This window comes from Taurulus bubalis, assembly GCF_910589615.1.
Source record: "Taurulus bubalis genome assembly, chromosome: 2".
Classification (NCBI taxonomy): Eukaryota; Metazoa; Chordata; class Actinopteri; order Perciformes; family Cottidae; genus Taurulus; species Taurulus bubalis.
This window is the reverse complement of record NC_136590.1, coordinates 892,565-915,268: the sequence shown is the minus strand read 5'-3', so window position 1 is coordinate 915,268 and position 22,704 is coordinate 892,565. Positions and strand designations below refer to the sequence as shown.

Here is a 22,704-nt window from a genome sequence, read left to right as displayed (position 1 = left end):
ACGTTTGTGATGGTTTCAGGTATTTCTGAAAAGTCTTCTTATTTTGGATGTTATTGATTTGTAATCATGGTTCGTATCCGTTGATCTCCATTAAAACACGTCAGCGAGCCTCACTGTTGTTCCTCCATCGCCACAAACTCAAACACTCGCTACATCCTCGAGCGTGGATCCATCCGCCGCTGAAAATAGTCCCAAACAAAGTCCCGGTGTCCTCCTGTTGAGCGTCTCTAACGGTCGGTAGGAGTCAACAGCTCATCTTCACACTTTCTCTTTCTCTCCGGACGCCGCGCAGCAAGTACCGGAAGAGATGAAGACGATCCGTCAGAGACAGAAGGCACGTGCATCCATCTGTCCATCCATACATCCGTTCATCCATCCATCCCTTGATTCCATCCATCCCTCCATCTATCCATGCATCCATCTGTCCATCCATCCATCCCTCCATCCATCCATCCATCCATCCATCCATTCATCATCCCTTGATTCCATCCATCCATCCATCCCTTGGTTCCATCCATCCATCCCTCCATCCATCCCTTGATTCCACCCATCCCTCCATCCATCCATCCATCCATCCCTCCATCCATTCATCCATCCTTTGATTCCATCCCTCCATCCATCCATCCCTTGATTCCATCCATCCCTCCATCCATCCATCCCTCCCTCCATCCATCCATCCCTCCATCCATCCATCCATCCATCCCTTGATTCCATCCATCCCTCCATCCATCCATCCCTCCCTCCATCCATCCATCCCTCCATCCATCCATCCATCCCTTGATTCCATCCATCCCTCCATCCGTCCATCCGTTCATCCATCCCTCCATCCGTCCATCCCTACATCCCTACCATCCACCCATCTAACTGCCGTGTGTGCAACTGCCGTGTGTGTAACTGTCGTGTGTGTAACTCACGTCTGTGTAACTAATGTGTGTAACTGCCATGTGTGTAACACCGCGTGTAACTGCTGTGTGTAACTACCGTGTGTGTAACTGCTGTGTGTGTAACTGCTGTGTGTAACTACCGTGTGTGTAACTGCCGTGTGTAACTGCCGTGTGTGTAACTGCCGTGTGTAACTGCCGTGTGTGTAACTACTGTGTGTAACTACCGTGTGTGTAACAACCGTGTGTAACTACCGTGTGTAACTACCGTGTGTGTAACTGCCGTGTGTAACTGCCGTGTGTGTAACTACTGTGTGTAACTACCGTGTGTGTAACTACCGTGTGTAACTACCGTGTGTATAACAACCGTGTGTAACTACCGTGTGTGTAACAACCGTGTGTAACTACCGTGTGTGTAACTGCCGTGTGTGTAACTGCCGTGTGTGTAACTACCATCTGTGTAACTACCGTGTGTTTCTCTTTCAGGACGACTACATTCCGTACCCGAGGATTGAGGAGGTGAGAACTGAATCTTTTAGCAGTGAAAGAAGGAGAAACGTCAGAGAGGACTGGGGTTCGCCCCGGGCCCCTGACAGCTTCTGGGCCCCTGACAGCTTCTGGGCCCCTGTCAGCTTCTGGGCCGCTGTCAGCTTCTGGGCCCCTGTCAGCTTCTGGGCCGCTGTCAGCTTCTGGGCCCCTGACAGCTTCTGGGCCCCTGTCAGCTTCTGGGCCCCTGTCAGCTTCTGGGCCCCTGTCAGCTTCTGTTGTTGTGGCCTCTCAAATTAAGTGAATTTAAAAAGATATTGCCTTTGTTTAGATTTAGTTAGATTGTGAAAATCTAAAACTACATTACAGTGTATGTTGGGTAATATTTTGTGTGTGTGTGTGTGTGTGTGTGTGTGTGTGTGTGTGTGTGTGTGTGTGTGTGTGTGTGTGTGTGTGTGTGTGTGCGTGTGTGTGCGTGTGTGTGTGTGTGCGTGTATGTGAGGTCTTGGAGAGAGGACGTCCCTACCCCCAGGTCATCCTCCCTGAGTTCGGGGGGTACTGGATCCAGAACCCTGAGGCTGATCTTCCTCCCCTGGAGAGCCGGGGGGAGGAAGAGGAGGAGGAGGAAAACTCTGCCCCAGGGCATTATGGGTACCGGCTGGAGGAGGTCGGCGAGGCGGCGCAGGCTTACAGGAAGCACTTCTTGGGCAGGGTGAGGTTTGTTGCTATGGTTACGTACCCTGAGATCTGATTGGTGGTTGAACTGGTTCAACATTTAATTAATTATGTCGAGGTTGAGATGAACCGGCAGGCCAATCAGAGAGCAAAGAATCCTGCTCTCTGATTGGCTGATTAGCTTCACTCTCTCTCTCTCTCTCTCTCTCTCTCTCTCTCTCTCTCTCTCTCTCAGGAACATTTGAACTTCTCCTGCTCAGCCAGCAGTGTTGGTAACCTCCTGCTGTCTGTGAGACACGAGGAGGAGACGGACCAGGAGTCTCTCCACGTCCTCATCAGGTAGGATCAGACCCGGTTTGACCTCTGACCTTTAGTAGCGAGGGGAGACGACACTGAAAACCTTTCTTTGCCTTTTAAACACCTATTTCCTGTCCCCGTAAAACACAGTTACTTGTTTTGTTTTGAGCTCTTTTTCTCTGCGGGGTTCCCATCAGGTTCAGGACTCTGTGTCTTCTGGTTCCTGCAGGTCTCGGGTGAAGAGCGTCTACCACAGACTGTCTCTGGCGGAGCTGCCGGACATCCCCAGCGTTCCGGAGATTGCCAAGGTGAGAGCTCCGAGCTCAAGGTCACGACCTGGTTCTGTTGTTTCTGTCTCACCGCGTTGTTCCTCCTGCAGATGCTGAGCGACGAGGCTGCTGGTCTGCGCTTCTGCCCGGTCCTGTACCCGAAGGTGAGGCCTGTTGTGTGTGTGTGTGTGTGTGTGTGTGTGTGTGTGTGTGTGTGTGTGTGTGTGTGTGTGTGTGTGTGTGTCTGTGCGTCTCTCTGATTGTCTGTCTCTCCTCAGGCGTCTCAGCTGATCGTAAACTACGATGAGCACGAGGTCAACAACACCTTTAAGTTTGGAGTCGTTTACCAGAGATGTGGACAGGTAACAGCTGACCTTCTCATGGGACATTTGACCTTTTCAGTGGACATTTGACCTTCTCAGGAGACTTTCTGTGGGGACATTTGACCGTGACATTTGACCTTCTCAGGAGACATTTGACCTTCTCATGGGGACATTTGACCTTCTCAGGGGACATTTGATCTTCACAGGAGACCGTTGACCTTTCTGAGGGGACATTTGACCTTCTGAGGAGACATTTGACCTTCTGAGGAGACATTTTTCCTTCTCAGAGGACATGTTACCTTCTCTGGAGACATTTTACCTTCTCAGTGGACATTTGACCTTCTCAGGAGACATTTTACCTTCTCAGTGGACATTTGACCTTCCTGAGGGGACATTTGACCGTGACATTTGACCTTCTCAAGGGACATTTGTACTTCTCAGGGGACATTTGACCTTCTCAGTGGACATTTGACCTTCAGGTCCTCACATGTGGCCCCTGTCTGTCCCCCAGGTGTCTGAGGAGGAGCTGTTCCGAAACAACGAGGAGACGCCGGCCTTCACAGAGTTCCTTCAGCTGCTGGGAGACACGGTGGAGCTGCAGGACTTCAAGGGGTTTTTAATATTTAAATCAATTTAAACATCCGGGAATTTCTCTCATCCAACAAATACATGAATACTCAGTTTTACGTCATACTTTTCATACAATATTGATGTATTAATATTCATTGGAATAAGACAATAATGTGCAGAGCTGGCTTCAGTAGATGAATTCATGAACAAGAGGTAACCTCTGCAGGTTCCGGGGCGGTCTGGATGTGTCTCTCGGGCAGACGGGGTCTCAGTCCGTCTACACCGTCCACCGGCGGCAGGAGATCATGTTCCACGTCTCCACCAAGCTGCCCTTCACGGAGGGAGACACACAGCAGGTAGACGCACTCAACACACAGCAGGTAGACGCACTCAACACACAGCAGGTAGACGCACTCAACACACAGCAGGTAGACGCACTCAACACACAGCAGGTAGACACACTCAACACACAGCAGGTAGACACACTCAACACACAGCAGGTAGACGCACTCAACACACAGCAGGTAGACGCACTCAACACACAGCAGGTAGACACACACGAGTCACGATGTTAACGAGTCACAATGTTAACGAGTCATGACTTTAATGAGTCTTGACTTTAACAAGTCGTGACATTAACAAGTCTTGACTTGAATGAGTCTTGACTTTAACAAGTCTTGACTTGAATGAGTCTTGACTTTAACGAGTCATGACTTTAACAAGTCGTGACATTAACCAGTCAAGGCTTTAACGACTCGTGACATTGAACAAAGAGTCTTGACTTTAACGAGTCTTGACATTAACAAGTCTTGACTTTAACGAGTCTTGACTTTAACGAGCCGTGACTTTAATGAGTCTTTACTTTAACAAGTCGTGACATTAACGAGTCTTGACTTTAATGAGTCTTGACTTCAACGAGTCCTGACTTTAACAAGTCATGACTTTAACAAGTCAAGTCATTAACAAGTCAAGTCATTAACAAGTCAAGTCATTAACAAGTCAAGACATTAACGAGTCTTGACATTAGTCGTTAATGTCAAGACTCGCAACATTTTCAATTTGTATCAGTAACGAGTTGTGATATTAATGAGTTGTGATATTAACGAGTTGTGACTTAAATGAGTGGCTATGTGAACGAGTTGCTAAGTGACATGACACACATTATACCATAACATAACAACAAAGTTGTCTTCAGCTCCAGAGGAAACGCCACATAGGAAATGACATCGTGGCGGTGGTGTTCCAGGAAGAGGCCACGCCTTTCGTCCCCGACATGATCGCCTCCAACTTCCTGCACGCCTTCATCCTGGTGCAGGTGGAGGAGCCGTGCTCTGACCGCACCTCCTACAAGGTGAGCACCAGCATGGTGCATGTGGTCACCTGCTAGCACGTTAAATATGTATTGTATATAGATACTTAGACAAAGTCCACACAAAGAGAACTGCTGCTGTCAAGTGCTAACTTTCCAAGCAGTGTCTCTCTTTGGTTTGCCTTTTCCTGTGCTGATGTTAAAGTTGTTACTAAACATTATTGTAATAAATGCATATTGAAAGCGATTTGTGTTGAGTTGTTTCTTAGCTAAATGCTAAGTATGCAGTAATGTGCTGCTCTGCTCACATGAAACATTGACAACAGCATTATGATTGACAGGTTGCCGTCACAGCACGAGAAGACGTACCTCCGTTTGGCCCCGCCCTCCCTAATCCATCTGTTTTTAAGAAGGTGAGAGGAGGTTCGACTGCAGAGTAGAACACAAATATCAAACAATCTCAGGTAAACCTGCTCTCTGTGTGTTCAGGGTCAAGAGTTCAGAGAGTTCCTTCTCACGAAACTCATTAACGCAGAGCTGGCCTGCTACAAGAGCGACCGCTTCGCCCGGCTGGAGGTACAAACACGACACTTTGTTACTCAAGAAAAGCACAAGTACCTTACAATTGTACTGAGGTACGGTACTCAAGTATATGTACGTAGTTTTGGCGTTCCATAGGGCTCAAGTTTAGGCCCCCTGTTGTTTTCTATCTATATGCTGCTCCTGGATCACTGTGTGTGTGTGTGTGTGTGTGTGTGTGTGTGTGTGTGTGTGTGTGTGTGTGTGTGTGTGAGTGTAGGAGCGTACCCGGGCCGCCCTGCTGGACAGCCTCCATGATGAGCTATACAGACGCTCCCAGAGCATGCTGGGATTGACGTCAGGTCTGGAGGAGGAGGGGCGAGCTGAGAACGGACACGCCCACGGAGGTCTGCTGGAGTCCATCAAGGTGTGTGTGTGTGTGTGTGTGTAACTTTACACCTAGCGGGGCCAGGTACCGTTAGCGTAACAAATGCACCAGCTAACGCTAGCTTGGTCAGCAAGGGGCCTCTGTGATATTATTTGAGGTGCTAATTGTATCGTCCAACTCTCTCTCTCTCTCCACTAGAGGGCTATGCGAGGACGGAGCGTCTCAATGGAGACCATGTCGCGGGGGGGGGCAGGTCTGCCCACCAGTCTGAGCGGGGGGGGTCTGGCACACGTCAGCGCTGAGGTGAGCAGAGGTCAAAGGTCGCTGACGAGGACTGGTTTTATTTGCTGTTGTTATTTATTTGCAAACCAGTTCAACAGTATTTGAGTACCTGAAAGCAACTGCTGATTCAAAACTTTGTATTGCTAGTTTTTATTTATAAATACTGTTTCTTACTGTGATGATTATTGTTAACCACTGCCGTGTGTTGATGTCAGTGTAACGTGAAATCTCCGGTGAAGAGACGGTCCGGACTCTTTCCTCGTCTGCTGAGCGTCGACAGCCAGACAGAGAGACACAACCAGAGGAGGTGACACCACATTACCACAGGGCTCTCAAGTGTCACGCATTGAGCGTGACTGTCACGCATTTCGGTCTTAAGTCCCGCCCTCCCGCCACACATCGTATTTCTCACGCTGAAAAAAATCTCTAGGCTATTTAATGTGCCGCAGCACAAACATGACCTGGTCGCGCTGCCCTCACCATGGAGGAATCAAGCACGTCTCCCCGAATCCCCTGCCAATCAAAAAAAAGAAATGGGATACACAAATAGCCAATCAGAAAAACGTATCTGTTGTATCTGGGTGAAATGTAATTCAGCAACCAATGAAAATAAAGCTAATAATAATATGGGGGGAGGGGGGCTGGTCTGTGGGCATACGGCATGGGGGGGAGGGGGGGGGAGGAGGAGATGGAGGAGATGTCACTCTCACCTGTCTTAAAAACTTGAGAGCCCTGTTACCACTTATGCACCGGGTATATGTTATTTACCATATTCATCTATTGTTCTATATTATCTATGTTTATTGTTTTTATTATATTTTTCTATTTTCATTCTGTCTATGTTTATTGTTATCTACCTTTAACCGAGTAAAATTCCTCGTATGTTCAACGTAGCTGGCAATAAACGTTTCTGATTCTGATCAATACAATACTCCAACATATCAATCTGACAGAGTTGAGCAGTTGGAATGTGACTTTATTTGAGTTAATAGCCCTCTCTGCTTCCGTCTTTGTGCTAAGCTAGGCTAACAGTCTCTCCTGTTTCCAGGCTTTGTGCTAAGCTAGGCTAACAGTCTCTCATGCTTCCAGTCTTTGTGCTGAGCTAGGCTAAAAGCCCCAACTGCTTCCAGTCTCTGTGCTAAGCTAGGCAAACAGCTACCCTGCTTCATGTTTTTGCGCTATGCTAGGCTTACAGTCCCCCCCCCCCCCCCCCCCCCCCCCCTCAGCTTCCAGTCTTTGTGCTAAGCTAGGCTATCAGTTCCCCTCTGTTTCCAGTCTTGGTGCTAAGCTAGGCTATCAGCTTCCCTCTGTTTCCAGTCTTGGTGCTAAGCTAAGCTATCAGTTCCCCTCCGCTTCCAGTTTTTGTGCTAAGCTAGGCAATCAGTTCCCCTCCGTTTCCAGTCTTTGTGCTAAGCTAGGCTAACAGGTTCCCTCTGGCTTCAGTCTCCTCAGTGAGCAGCGGAGCTTCGATAACTGCCACCCGACACTGGAGGTGAGGGCCGAGCTGCCGTCCAATCCCAGCTCTCCAGAGGCGGGGCAACGGGACAGGTGTGTGCGTGAGACTCCTTGTTCAACATGCTAATAACACATTAACATTAGCATGTTGACATGGATCTAAACAATAAAGGGTTCAACATGAATAACAAAGACCTGACGGATGTAAATATAACTTGTGTTTGTTTTATAGAAGACTCTGGTAAGCAATAAGACAACAGAATGAAGTGGTCCAATAAAGAATCAGAGAGGAACCTGAAGATTGTTTTGTTTTGTTTGGTAATCTTTTGCAGGATTCACATGAAGAAGGAGAGCAGCAGGATTTCCAGATCGACGTCCAGCACCTGCAGCTTCAGCGTCTCTGCTGACGACTCACACCTAGTCAGTGAATATTATAATAAATATGAAATATTTAGAATGTGAGTTTGTTCTCTTGCTGAGCAATAAATCAAAACATTACCAAAAATATGAGTCACGTTGTTATGTTTAATAAAAAATATTACCTCATACAGGAAGTGGACTTGCGTAAACTGTTGTGTAATCTATAATACATACTTTATATGTACGTATATATATATATATATATATATATATATATATATATATATATATATATATATATATATATATATAGTGACCTTGAAGCGCATGTTCTTCACAGTTTGTGTCCCAGGCTGCGGCGGTTGAAGGTCAAAGTTCAAGTCCTCTGGTCGTCTGTCGGAGCCCCACAGGTTCAGTACAGCTCCATGTGTTTCATTAAAGAAATATGCACGTCATGATTTTATACATTATTATTTATTATTCAACAAAAAATGTTCCGTCTTCGTCTTTCAGAGCTAAAAAATAAAAACTCTCCCAGGTCCAACCTCAAGTTTCGTTTTGACAAGTTGAGTCACTCTGCTGCAGTAAGTCTATTAGTCTGTCTTTATAAGTCTGTCTTTATTAGTCTGTCTTTATTAGTCTGTCTTTATTAGTCTGTCTTTATAAGTCTGTCATTATTAGTATGTCTTTATTAGTCTGTCATTATTAGTCTGTCTTTATAAGTCTGTCTTTATTAGTCTGTCTTTATTAGTCTGTCTCTATTAGTCTGTCTCTATTAGTCTGTCTTTATTAGTCTGTCTCTATTAGTCTGTCTTTATTAGTCTGTCTCTATTAGTCTGTCTTTATTAGTCTGTCTTTATATGTCTGTCTTTATTAGTCTGTCTCTATTAGTCTGTCTCTATTAGTCTGTCTCTATTAGTCTGTCTTTATTAGTCTGTCTCTATTAGTCTGTCTTTATAAGTCTGTCTCTATTAGTCTGTCTTTATTAGTCTGTCTCTATTAGTCTGTCTTTATAAGTCTGTCTCTATTAGTCTGTCTTTATTAGTCTGTCTTTATATGTCTGTCTTTATTAGTCTGTCTCTATTAGTCTGTCTCTATTAGTCTGTCTCTATTAGTCTGTCTTTATTAGTCTGTCTCTATTAGTCTGTCTCTATTAGTCTGTCTTTATAAGTCTGTCACTATTAGTCTGTCTTTATTAGTCTGTCTCTATTAGTCTGTCTTTATTAGTCTGTCTCTATTAGTCTGTCTTTATAAGTCTGTCTTTATTAGTCTGTCTTTATTAGTCTGTCTTTATTAGTCTGTCATTATTAGTATGTCTCTATTAGTCTGTCATTATTAGTCTCTCTTTATTAGTCTGTCTTTATATGTCTGTCTCTATTAGTCTGTCTTTATTAGTCTGTCTTTATTCGTCTGTCTCTATTAGTCTGTCTTTATTAGTCTGTCTCTATTAGTCTGTCTTTATTAGTCTGTCTCTATTAGTCTGTCTCTATTAGTCTGTCTTTATAAGTCTGTCTCTATTAGTCTGTCTCTATTAGTCTGTCTTTATTAGTCTGTCTCTATTAGTCTGTCTCTATTAGTCTGTCTCTATTAGTCTGTCTTTATAAGTCTGTCTCTATTAGTCTGTCTCTATTAGTCTGTCTCTATTAGTCTGTCTCTATTAGTCTGTCTTTATTAGTCTGTCTCTATTAGTCTGTCTTTATTAGTCTGTCTCTATTAGTCTGTCTTTATTAGTCTGTCTTTATATGTCTGTCTTTATTAGTCTGTCTCTATTAGTCTGTCTCTATTAGTCTGTCTTTATATGTCTTTTTTTATTAGTCTGTCTCTATTAGTCTGTCTTTATTAGTCTGTCTTTATATGTCTGTCTTTATTAGTCTGTCTCTATTAGTCTGTCTTTATTAGTCTGTCTTTATATGTCTGTCTTTATTAGTCTGTCTCTATTAGTCTGTCTTTATATGTCTGTCTTTATTAGTCTGTCTCTATTAGTCTGTCTCTATTAGTCTGTCTTTATTTCCTGTCTCTATTAGTCTGTCTTTATATGTCTGTCTTTATTAGTCTGTCTTTATTAGTCTGTCTTTATTAGTCTGTCTCTATTAGTCTGTCATTATTAGTCTGTCTTTATAAGTCTGTCTCTATTAGTCTGTCATTATTAGTCTGTCTTTATTAGTCTGTCTCTATTAGTCTGTCATTATTAGTCTGTCTCTATTAGTCTGTCTCTATTAGTCTGTCTCTATTAGTCTGTCTTTATTAGTCTGTCTCTATTAGTCTGTCATTATTAGTCTGTCTTTATTAGTCTGTCTCTATTAGTCTGTCTCTATTAGTCTGTCTTTATTAGTCTGTCTTTATTAGTCTGTCTCTATTAGTCTGTCTCTATTAGTCTGTCTTTATAAGTCTGTCTCTATTAGTCTGTCTCTATTAGTCTGTCTTTATTAGTCTGTCTCTATTAGTCTGTCTCTATTAGTCTGTCTTTATAAGTCTGTCTCTATTAGTCTGTCTCTATTAGTCTGTCTTTATTAGTCTGTCTCTATTAGTCTGTCTTTATTAGTATGTCTCTATAAGTCTGTCTTTATTAGTCTGTCTCTATTAGTCTGTCTCTATTAGTCTGTCTTTATAAGTCTGTCTCTATTAGTCTGTCTCTATTAGTCTGTCTTTATATGTCTGTCTCTATTAGTCTGTCTTTATTAGTCTGTCTCTATTAGTCTGTCTCTATTAGTCTGTCTTTATTAATCTGTCTCTATTAGTCTGTCTTTATTAGTCTGTCTCTATTAGTCTGTCTTTATAAGTCTGTCTTTATTAGTCTGTCTCTATTAGTCTGTCTCTATTAGTCTGTCTCTATTAGTCTGTCTCTATTAGTCTGTCTTTATTAGTCTGTCTTTATATGTCTGTCTCTATTAGTCTGTCTCTATTAGTCTGTCTTTATAAGTCTGTCTTTATATGTCTGTCTCTATTAGTCTGTCTCTATTAGTCTGTCTCTATTAGTCTGTCTTCATAAGTCTGTCTCTATTAATCTGTCTTTATTAGTCTGTCTCTATTAGTCTGTCTTTATATGTCTGTCTCTATTAGTCTGTCTCTATTAGTCTGTCTTCATTAGTCTGTCTCTATTAGTCTGTCTCTATTAGTCTGTCTTTATTAGTCTGTCTCTATTAGTCTGTTTTTATTAGTCTGTCTCTATTAGTCTGTCTTTATTAGTCTGTCTCTATTAGTCTGTCTCTATTAGTCTGTCTTTGTTAGTCTGTCTCTATTAGTCTGTCTTTATTAGTCTGTCTCTATTAGTCTGTCTTTATTAGTCTGTCTCTATTAGTCTGTCTTTATATGTCTGTCTCTATTAGTCTGTCTTTATTAGTCTGTCTCTATTAGTCTGTCTTTATATGTCTGTCTTTATTAGTCTGTCTCTATTAGTCTGTCTTTATATGTCTGTCTTTATTAGTCTGTCTCTATTAGTCTGTCTCTATTAGTCTGTCTTTATTAGTCTGTCTCTATTAGTCTGTCTTTATATGTCTGTCTTTATTAGTCTGTCTCTATTAGTCTGTCTTAATTAGTCTGTCTTTATTAGTCTGTCTCTATTAGTCTGTCTCTATTAGTCTGTCTTTATATGTCTGTCTCTATTAGTCTGTCTCTATTAGTCTGTCTTTATTAGTCTGTCTCTATTAGTCTGTCTTTATTAGTCTGTCTCTATTAGTCTGTCTCTATTAGTCTGTCTCTATTAGTCTGTCTTTATATGTCTGTCTCTATTAGTCTGTCTTTATTAGTCTGTCTCTATTAGTCTGTCTCTATTAGTCTGTCTCTATTAGTCTGTCTTTATATGTCTGTCTCTATTAGTCTGTCTTTATATGTCTGTCTCTATTAGTCTGTCTTTATTAGTCTGTCTTTATTAGTCTGTCTCTATTAGTCTGTCTCTATTAGTCTGTCTCTATTAGTCTGTCTCTATTAGTCTATCTCTATTAGTCTGTCTTTATATGTCTGTCTCTATTAGTCTGTCTTTATTAGTCTGTCTCTATTAGTCTGTCTCTATTAGTCTGTCTTTATTAGTCTGTCTCTATTAGTCTGTCTCTATTAGTCTGTCTCTATTAGTCTGTCTTTATATGTCTGTCTCTATTAGTCTGTCTCTATTAGTCTGTCTCTATTAGTCTGTCTTTATTAGTCTGTCTCTATTAGTCTGTCTCTATTAGTCTGTCTCTATTAGTCTGTCTTTATATGTCTGTCTCTATTAGTCTGTCTTTATTCGTCTGTCTCTATTAGTCTGTCTTTATATGTCTGTCTTTATTAGTCTGTCTCTATTAGTCTGTCTTTATATGTCTGTCTTTATTAGTCTGTCTCTATTAGTCTGTTTCTATCAGTCTGTCTTTATTAGTCTGTCTCTATTAGTCTGTCTTTATATGTCTGTCTTTATTAGTCTGTCTCTATTAGTCTGTCTCTATTAGTCTGTCTTTATTAGTCTGTCTCTATTAGTCTGTCTCTATTAGTCTGTCTTTATTAGTCTGTCTCTATTAGTCTGTCTCTATTAGTCTGTCTTTATTAGTCTGTCTCTATTAGTCTGTCTCTATTAGTCTGTCTTTATATGTCTGTCTCTATTAGTCTGTCTCTATTAGTCTGTCTTTATTAGTCTGTCTCTATTAGTCTGTCTCTATTAGTCTGTCTTTATTAGTCTGTCTCTATTAGTCTGTCTCTATTAGTCTGTCTTTATATGTCTGTCTCTATTAGTCTGTCTCTATTAGTCTGTCTTTATTAGTCTGTCTCTATTAGTCTGTCTCTATTAGTCTGTCTTTATTAGTCTGTCTCTATTAGTCTGTTTTTATTAGTCTGTCTCTATTAGTCTGCCTCTATTAGTCTGTCTCTATTAGTCTGTCTTTATATGTCTGTCTCTATTAGTCTGTCTTTATTAGTCTGTCTCTATTAGTCTGTCTCTATTAGTCTGTCTTTATTAGTCTGTCTCTATTAGTCTGTCTCTATTAGTCTGTCTCTATTAGTCTGTCTTTATATGTCTGTCTCTATTAGTCTGTCTTTATTAGTCTGTCTCTATTAGTCTGTCTCTATTAGTCTGTCTTTATTAGTCTGTCTCTATTAGTCTGTCTCTATTAGTCTGTCTCTATTAGTCTGTCTTTATATGTCTGTCTCTATTCGTCTGTTTTTTTTAGTCTGTCTCTATTAGTCTGTCTTTATTAGTTTGTCTCTATTAGTCTGTCTTTATATGTCTGTCTCTATTAGTCTGTCTCTATTAGTCTGTCTCTATTAGTCTGTCTTCATTAGTCTGTCTCTATTAGTCTGTCTCTATTAGTCTGTCTCTATTAGTCTGTCTTTATTAGTCTGTCTCTATTAGTCTGTCTTTATTAGTCTGTCTCTATTAGTCTGTCTCTATTAGTCTGTCTCTATTAGTCTGTCTTTATTAGTCTGTCTCTATTAGTCTGACTCTATTAGTCTGTCTTTATATGTCTGTCTCTATTAGTCTGTCTCTATTAGTCTGTCTCTATTAGTCTGTCTTTATATGTCTGTCTCTATTAGTCTGTCTCTATTAGTCTGTCTCTATTAGTTTGTCTCTATTAGTCTGTTTTTATTAGTCTGTCTCTATTAGTCTGACTCTATTAGTCTGTCTTTATATGTCTGTCTCTATTAGTCTGTCTCTATTAGTCTGTCTCTATTAGTCTGTCTCTATTAGTCTGTCTTTATATGTCTGTCTCTATTAGTCTGTCTCTATTAGTCTGTCTTTATTAGTCTGTCTCTATTAGTCTGTCTTTATTAGTCTGTCTCTATTAGTCTGACTCTATTAGTCTGCCTCTATTAGTCTGTCTCTATTAGTCTGTCTTTATATGTCTGTCTTTATTAGTCTGTCTCTATTAGTCTGTCTCTATTAGTCTGTCTCTATTAGTCTGTCTTTATTAGTCTGTCTCTATTAGTCTGTCTTTATTAGTCTGTCTCTATTAGTCTGTCTTTATATGTCTGTCTTTATATGTCTGTCTCTATTAGTCTGTCTCTATTAGTCTGTCTCTATAAGTCTGTCTTTATTAGTCTGTCTCTATTAGTCTGTCTTTATTAGTCTGTCTCTATTAGTCTGTCTTTATATGTCTGTCTCTATTAGTCTGTCTTTATTAGTCTGTCTTTATATGTCTGTCTCTATTAGTCTGTCTTTATTAGTCTGTCTCTATTAGTCTGTCTCTATTAGTCTGTTTTTTTTAGTCTGTCTCTATTAGTCTGTCTTTATTAGTCTGTCTCTATTAGTCTGCCTCTATTAGTTTGTCTCTATTAGTCTGTCTTTATATGTCTGTCTCTATTAGTCTGTCTCTATTAGTCTGTCTCTATTAGTCTGTCTTCATATGTCTGTCTCTATTAGTCTGTCTCTATTAGTCTGTCTTTATTAGTCTGTCTCTATTAGTCTGTCTCTATTAGTCTGTCTCTATTAGTCTGTCTTTATTAGTCTGTCTCTATTAGTCTGACTCTATTAGTCTGTCTTTATATGTCTGTCTCTATTAGTCTGTCTCTATTAGTCTGTCTTTATTAGTCTGTCTCTATTAGTCTGTCTCTATTAGTCTGTCTTTATATGTCTGTCTCTATTAGTCTGTCTTTATTAGTCTGTCTCTATTAGTCTGACTCTATTAGTCTGTCTTTATATGTCTGTCTCTATTAGTCTGTCTCTATTAGTCTGTCTTTATTAGTCTGTCTCTATTAGTCTGTCTCTATTAGTCTGTCTTTATATGTCTGTCTCTATTAGTCTGTCTCTATTAGTCTGTCTCTATTAGTCTGTCTTTATTAGTCTGTCTCTATTAGTCTGTCTCTATTAGTCTGTCTTTATTAGTCTGTCTCTATTAGTCTGTCTTTATTAGTCTGTCTCTATTAGTCTGCCTCTATTAGTCTGTCTCTATTAGTTTGTCTTTATATGTCTGTCTCTATTAGTCTGTCTTTATTAGTCTGTCTCTATTAGTCTGTCTCTATTAGTCTGTCTTTATTAGTCTGTCTCTATTAGTCTGTCTCTATTAGTCTGTCTCTATTAGTCTGTCTTTATATGTCTGTCTCTATTAGTCTGTCTTTATTAGTCTGTCTCTATTAGTCTGTCTCTATTAGTCTGTCTTTATAAGTCTGTCTCTATTAGTCTGTCTCTATTAGTCTGTCTCTATTAGTCTGTCTTTATATGTCTGTCTCTATTAGTCTGTCTTTATTAGTCTGTCTCTATTAGTCTGTCTCTATTAGTCTGTTTTTTTTAGTCTGTCTCTATTAGTCTGTCTTTATTAGTCTGTCTCTATTAGTCTGTCTTTATTAGTTTGTCTCTATTAGTCTGTCTTTATATGTCTGTCTCTATTAGTCTGTCTCTATTAGTCTGTCTCTATTAGTCTGTCTTTATATGTCTGTCTCTATTAGTCTGTCTCTATTAGTCTGTCTTTATTAGTCTGTCTCTATTAGTCTGTCTCTATTAGTCTGTCTCTATTAGTCTGTCTTTATTAGTCTGTCTCTATTAGTCTGACTCTATTAGTCTGTCTTTATATGTCTGTCTCTATTAGTCTGTCTCTATTAGTCAGTCTCTATTAGTCTGTCTTTATATGTCTGTCTCTATTAGTCTGTCTCTATTAGTCTGTCTTTATTAGTCTGTCTCTATTAGTCTGTCTCTATTAGTCTGTCTCTATTAGTCTGTCTTTATTAGTCTGTCTCTATTAGTCTGACTCTATTAGTCTGTCTTTATATGTCTGTCTCTATTAGTCTGTCTCTATTAGTCTGTCTTTATTAGTCTGTCTCTATTAGTCTGTCTCTATTAGTCTGTCTTTATATGTCTGTCTCTATTAGTCTGTCTTTATTAGTCTGTCTCTATTAGTCTGTCTTTATATGTCTGTCTCTATTAGTCTGTCTCTATTAGTCTGTCTCTATTAGTCTGTCTCTATTCGTCTGTCTCTATTAGTCTGTCTCTATTAGTCTGTCTTTATGAGTCTGTCTCTATTAGTCTGACTCTATTAGTCTGTCTTTATATGTCTGTCTCTATTAGTCTGTCTCTATTAGTCTGTCTTTATTAGTCTGTCTCTATTAGTCTGTCTCTATTAGTCTGTCTCTATTAGTCTGTCTTTATTAGTCTGTCTCTATTAGTCTGACTCTATTAGTCTGTCTTTATATGTCTGTCTCTATTAGTCTGTCTCTATTAGTCTGTCTTCATTAGTCTGTCTCTATTAGTCTGTCTCTATTAGTCTGTCTTTATATGTCTGTCTCTATTAGTCTGTCTCTATTAGTCTGTCTTTATTAGTCTGTCTCTATTAGTCTGTCTTTATATGTCTGTCTCTATTAGTCTGTCTCTATTAGTCTGTCTCTATTAGTCTGTCTCTATTAGTCTGTCTCTATTCGTCTGTTTTTTTTAGTCTGTCTCTATTAGTCTGTTTTTTTTAGTCTGTCTCTATTAGTCTGTCTTTATTAGTTTGTCTCTATTAGTCTGTCTTTATATGTCTGTCTCTATTAGTCTGTCTCTATTAGTCTGTCTCTATTAGTCTGTCTTTATATGTCTGTCTCTATTAGTCTGTCTCTATTAGTCTGTCTTCATTAGTCTGTCTCTATTAGTCTGTCTCTATTAGTCTGTCTCTATTAGTCTGTCTTTATTAGTCTGTCTCTATTAGTCTGTCTTTATATGTCTGACTCTATTAGTCTGTCTTTATATGTCTGTCTCTATTAGTCTGTCTCTATTAGTCTGTCTTTATATGTCTGTCTCTATTAGTCTGTCTTTATTCGTCTGTCTCTATTAGTCTGTCTCTATTAGTCTGTCTTTATATGTCTGTCTTTATTAGTCTGTCTCTATTAGTCTGTCTTTATATGTCTGTCTCTATTAGTCTGTCTTTATTAGTCTGTCTTTATATGTCTGTCTCTATTAGTCTGTCTCTATTAGTCTGTCTTTATACGTCTGTCTTTATTAGTCTGTCTCTATTAGTCTGTCTTTATATGTCTGTCTCTATTAGTCTGTCTCTATTAGTCTGTCTCTAGTAGTCTGTCTTTATATGTCTGTCTTTATTAGTCTGTCTTTATTAGTCTGTCTCTATTAGTCTGTCTCTATTAGTCTGTCTTTATATGTCTGTCTTTATTAGTCTGTCTTTATTAGTCTGTTTCTATTAGTCTGTCTTTATATGTCTGTCTTTATTAGTCTGTCTTTATTAGTCTGTTTCTATTAGTCTGTCTTTATTAGTCTGTCTCTATTAGTCTGTCTTTATATGTCTGTCTTTATTAGTCTGTCTTTATTAGTCTTTTTCTATTAGTCTGTCTTTATGTGTCTGTCTCTATTAGTCTGTCTCTATTAGTCTGTCTCTATTAGTCTGTCTCTATTAGTCTGTCTTTATTAGTCTGTCTCTATTAGTCTGTCTTCATATGTCTGTCTCTATTAGTCTGTCTCTATTAGTCTGTCTCTATTAGTCTGTCTCTATTAGTCTGTCTTTATTCGTCTGTCTCTATTAGTCTGTCTTTATTAGTCTGTCTCTATTAGTCTGTCTTTATGTGTCTGTCTCTATTAGTCTGTCTCTATTAGTCTGTCTTTATTAGTCTGTCTCTATTAGTCTGTCTTTATGTGTCTGTCTCTATTAGTCTGTCTCTATTAGTCTGTCTTTATATGTCTGTCTTTATTTGTCTGTCTCTATTAGTCTGTCTTTATGTGTCTGTCTCTATTAGTCTGTCTCTATTAGTCTGTCTCTATTAGTCTGTCTTTATTAGTCTGTCTTTATACTTCTGTCTTTATTAGTCTGTCTCTATTAGTCTGTCTTTATTAGTCTGTCTTCATACGTCTGTCTTTATTAGTCTGTCTCTATTAGTCTGTCTCTATTAGTCTGTCTTTATTAGTCTGTCTTTATACTTCTGTCTTTATTAGTCTGTCTCTATTAGTCTGTCTTTATTAGTCTGTCTTCATACGTCTGTCTTTATTAGTCTGTCTCTATTAGTCTGTCTTTATACTTCTGTCTTTATTAGTCTGTCTCTATTAGTCTGTCTTTATACTTCTGTCTTTATTAGTCTGTCTTTATTAGTCTGTCTCTATTAGTCTGTCTTCATAAGTCTGTCTTTATTAGTCTGTCTCTATTAGTCTGTCTCTATTAGTCTGTCTTCATAAGTCTGTCTTTATTAGTCTGTCTCTATTAGTCTGTCTTCATAAGTCTGTCTTTATTAGTCTGTCTCTATTAGTCTGTCTCTATTAGTCTGTCTCTATTAGTCTGTCTCTATTAGTCTGTCTTCATAAGTTTGTCTCTATTAGTCTGTCTCTATTAGTCTGTATCTTTTAGTCTGTCTCTATTAGTCTGTCTCTATTAGTCTGTCTTTATTAGTCTGTCTTTATACTTCTGTCTTTATTAGTCTGTCTCTATTAGTCTGTCTTTATTAGTCTGTCTTTATACTTCTGTCTTTATTAGTCTGTCTCTATTAGTCTGTCTTTATTAGTCTGTCTTTATACGTCTGTCTTTATTAGTCTGTCTCTATTAGTCTGTCTTTATAAGTCCGTCTTTATTAGTCTGTCTCTATTAGTCTGTCTTTATACTTCTGTCTTTATTAGTCTGTCTTTATTAGTCTGTCTCTATTAGTCTGTCTTCATAAGTCTGTCTTTATTAGTCTGTCTCTATTAGTCTGTCTCTATTAGTCTGTCTTCATAAGTCTGTCTTTATTAGTCTGTCTCTATTAGTCTGTCTTCATAAGTCTGTCTTTATTAGTCTGTCTCTATTAGTCTGTCTCTATTAGTCTGTCTCTATTAGTCTGTCTCTATTAGTCTGTCTCTATTAGTCTGTCTTCATAAGTTTGTCTCTATTAGTCTGTCTCTATTAGTCTGTATCTTTTAGTCTGTCTCTATTAGTCTGTCTCTATTAGTCTGTCTTCATAAGTCTGTCTTTATTAGTCTGTCTCTATTAGTCTGTCTCTATTAGTCTGTCTTCATAAGTCTGTCTTTATTAGTCTGTCTCTATTAGTCTGTCTCTATTAGTCTGTCTTCATAAGTCTGTCTCTATTAGTCTGTCTCTATTAGTCTGTCTTCATAAGTCTGTCTCTATTAGTCTGTCTCTATTAGTCTGTCTTCATAAGTCTGTCTCTATTAGTCTGTCTCTATTAGTCTGTCTTCATAAGTCTGTCTCTATTAGTCTGTCTCTATTAGTCTGTCTCTATTAGTCTGTCTTCATAAGTCTGTCTTTATTAGTCTGTCTCTATTAGTCTGTCTCTATTAGTCTGTCTTCATAAGTCTGTCTCTATTAGTCTGTCTCTATTAGTCTGTCTTCATAAGTCTGTCTCTATTAGTCTGTCTCTATTAGTCTGTCTCTATTAGTCTGTCTTTATATGTCTTCAGATTCTTCTTCATCTCTATATTTCACTTCTCTTCTGATAAAACTCATGTTTTCTGTGTGCAGGGGAACTGAGGAGTAGGAAGACGAAGAAGAAGAGGAGGAGGACGAAGAAGAAGAGGAGGAGGAGGAGGAGGAGGAGGAGGAGGAGGAGGAGGAGGAGGAGGAGGAGGAGGAGGAGGATAAAACGGGAGAACACTTCGACACATTTGTCTTTCGCTGCTGCATCTTTTCTACTCAGAGGGAATCAAACCCACGAGACTGTGATGTCAACACACACACACACACACACACACACACACACACACACACTCACACACAATTAGTTTGCTTTTGTTGTGCAAATCCCTCAACGGCTTCCCACTGAACACAGCGTCCCTCCTCTGGTTGTGATGTCACGGTAGCCTCACTGTGTGTGTGTGTGTGTGTGTGTGTGTGTGTAATTTTATTTAAGTCACTTTTCATACTTAAATCGTTGCTTTTGAATGTGAGACGACTTTACACAGAATTTAGAAAATACACAAAACAACTTCATATTTTTTGGTTGTACTTGGTGGTTTACTTCCTGCAGTACACTAAGGCAGTATAAGTACACACGCTGCGTAGTATTAGTATGCAGTGTGGACACTGAGCTGAGCTGAAGGCTGATCACTGGAAACTCAAATCATGTGTAATTATTATGTAGTCAATCTAATATGTTTTCAGACTTGTTTTGTCTCTTTCAGCTGGAGATTAAAGTTAATAAAGAGGAGATGTTATTAATATTTCATGTTTTTCAACATTTTGTTATCAGACGACAAATGAGGTGAAATCTGGTTTAATTCATTAATATTTATCTGTTCATCAGAAACATCTTTAAAGCTGAAGACGTAAACGTCATTTTGGATTTAATGAATAAACGTGTTATATTCTGCCGTCAGAGAAAGCTCAAGTTATCATTATAATTATACTTATAATTATAATTATACTTATGATAATACTTATAATTATAATTGGTTTATCCATCTGCTGCTGTTCAGAATCTGAATCCACTTTATTGACGAGTTTATTCATAAACAAGAAACTAATTGAGAAAAGAAAGATGTTATACAATTTAAACATGTCAAATATAATGAAACTGTTGAGCTCTGCAGAAATGTGCTACAGATAAAAAGATGTCATGCAAAGAGATCAAAGTCCAGTAGAGTTAATTATACCATCCTGAAAAAACATATATAAGAATAAATGCTTTTCCCTCTCACTGCTTCTACGTCCAGCTTTCCTTCTTATGATCATAACACATTAAGTGTATTGCTCTTTAAGCCCCACATGGACCTATATAGGTCCTTTTTTAACATTTTAATTAAACTGTGTAAAACATTACAATAATCATGAACAAATATATTGATGCTACACATCAAATTAAACAAGAGAACCTGGGCTACAATAATCAGTCAGCCATTTCAACACAACTCAAACACCAACTAAAATAATTATTAAATTAAAATAGTTATAATTTTGTCTTGGGTCAGCCCACTCTGCATGTTTCCGGAACTTGCAGCCCGTAGCTTGGTGCTATCAGAAAAAGACAAATAGCAAAAAGCAAGACAATTCCACACAGATTCCAACTCTATTCGCCAAATCCATCTGCTGCAAAGCATCACCGAGATACGAACCAAAGAACACAGCAACATAAATCGCTGAGTCAGCACATTTTGAAACTTTATTTTTTTGTGTTGAAAAAATGCATTTCCCCCAGTACATCCACACTGATACAACTTTATTTAACACCATAAGTCATATGAAAGTGAAATATAAGGTTTGCTACATGAAACAATTAAAATGTCACAGAAAATGTCACAGCCCTTGTGGTTGCAGAAATACACCCTTTTTAGTTTTGGTATGCTATTTCGAGCTAAATCCTAAAAAAATGCCTTGGTGCTCAACGGGGCTTAAAAGGTTAAAAGTCTTAAATCTTCCGGCAGCAATAAGAACCTTTAACACTTTGCTCTGAATACGACTAAAAACTGTTGATCTCATGTATTTGTACTTTATTTACTTCTAAAAGTCTGACCTCATCTCAAGGACCGAGACTCTGACCCTGCAGGATGTTTCATGTTCAGATCCCAGACGCTGTGAGGGAACAAGAGACGCTCAGATGGATGTTTTGCACTAAGAAGATGTTATGGACATTAAATATGACTCAGCTGTAAATGTCTTCATTGCACTGGGAGCACCTGATTGCAGGTGTAAATCTATTTGTTTTTCTTTCTGTGTTCAGATTTCACCAAACTAAGATTGGTATTTTATTTTGAAAGGGTGAAAATAGAGATGTCGTTATGGTTTATTCTGCTTCCTGATGGAGATTTGATGACGTAACAGAGTTTGTTCAGGACGAGACTTTTGCACTTTGATGTGTTTCTTCTTCTGTGGTGTTTGTGTTTGTTACCTGATGAATTCAAAATAAACTGCAAAAAGGTAACAAACTTCAATAAAATATTTCTGATACGTTTCGCCTCGGAGTTCGTCCAGCTTGTTTCTAGTTGATTACTTTATTTTGTTTGCTCAAACGCAAGAAACACATGTTTACTGTGAATTCATTATGAAGTTGTAACGGGACCGGCCCTAACCTGGTCAGAACTTAAGGGGAGCGCCTACTCCTTACGCCTGCCGTGTAAGGAGGGCCCGTTTTAGAACCCTGAGGTTTCCCTCTCAATTTGCTTTCGATTACAATTTATAGAGACAATGGCGGATGTTAAAAACCCCATTCGTTCAGTTTTTCCCTGTGGCCTACCTATTTCATTGAGCCACGGTGATCCACCGAACTGTTTCTTCTAACAAGAAAGGAAGATGAACCGTTTTACACACAGTGCAACCCAAACAATTACTTACATTTGTCTGGATCTGGAAACGAGGCAGGATCGTGCTGGATTGTGTTCCCTGGCCAATGGCCTCGGCCCGGTGTTACCTTCTTCGTCTCGAAAAAACCTGGAAGTTATCTTATTCCACTAAACGGGAGTCCTCATTGAGTAGAGTTCTACACTCTTATTTGAGAGTATACATTTTATTTCAACAATAGTTATTATACACACAGTACCATAACCGAGTCTTTGTTTTACTTGGAGGATTTCCCCTCAGTAGCTAAGGGTCAGTTCACCAGGATCATATGTTTAAAAAGCTACAAGAGCAAAAGTCACATTGTAATTCATCAACCGCTTCTTTTTTTTGTCTTGGGGGAAATCCCCTCAGCGCTTAGAAGCAGTTACCAGTAATTACAATATGGGAAAATCTCAGTTTGATTTCTCAAACTGAGTGGTTCAGTCTCTGGGACAGAGTCCAAGAGGAACTGAAGAAGTGCGCAGTTATCACAGTATATTTAATGTCAAGACATAGTGGGAGTAACAAGTGCGTGTGATTACGATCTGCTTTGACCTTGGTCACACGCTCAATAGCGTGTTTGTGGTTGCAGCTGCAAAAGCTACTGAAGGTCAGCTGATGAACAGCAGGACCATATTTAGACCTGTCTTCCGTATATAACAGAATACTATCTAGTATGACCATATATAAATGTCATAAAAATGTCATAAAAAACAGTAATGTACTTAAGCGTGATAGAAGACAATTTCACTCAAAACAATTAGCATAATACAGCATGATAA

The 22,704-nt window shown here is 39.0% G+C and overlaps 1 protein-coding gene across 1 annotated transcript in view; it reads left to right on the top strand.

Moving 5' to 3' along the window:
* The window catches only part of LOC306753204 (rap1 GTPase-activating protein 2-like), a gene marked incomplete at both ends in the record, with an annotated part of 36,230 nt that extends 17,089 nt beyond the window's left edge, over positions 1-19,141 (top strand). Inside the window, 20 exons of the mRNA XM_079237067.1 lie at positions 293-334; positions 1,368-1,400; positions 1,870-2,079; positions 2,278-2,381; positions 2,569-2,647; positions 2,719-2,772; positions 2,887-2,970; positions 3,443-3,543; positions 3,728-3,857; positions 4,697-4,852; positions 5,152-5,223; positions 5,300-5,386; positions 5,610-5,756; positions 5,916-6,020; positions 6,215-6,306; positions 7,443-7,547; positions 7,787-7,874; positions 8,167-8,224; positions 8,328-8,398; positions 19,133-19,141. Of these exons, the coding sequence (XP_079093193.1) occupies positions 293-334; positions 1,368-1,400; positions 1,870-2,079; positions 2,278-2,381; positions 2,569-2,647; positions 2,719-2,772; positions 2,887-2,970; positions 3,443-3,543; positions 3,728-3,857; positions 4,697-4,852; positions 5,152-5,223; positions 5,300-5,386; positions 5,610-5,756; positions 5,916-6,020; positions 6,215-6,306; positions 7,443-7,547; positions 7,787-7,874; positions 8,167-8,224; positions 8,328-8,398; positions 19,133-19,141 (1,827 nt within the window). The remainder of the gene's footprint in view (positions 1-292; positions 335-1,367; positions 1,401-1,869; positions 2,080-2,277; positions 2,382-2,568; positions 2,648-2,718; positions 2,773-2,886; positions 2,971-3,442; positions 3,544-3,727; positions 3,858-4,696; positions 4,853-5,151; positions 5,224-5,299; positions 5,387-5,609; positions 5,757-5,915; positions 6,021-6,214; positions 6,307-7,442; positions 7,548-7,786; positions 7,875-8,166; positions 8,225-8,327; positions 8,399-19,132) is intronic.
* Between the last annotated feature and the right edge of the window lie 3,563 nt (positions 19,142-22,704).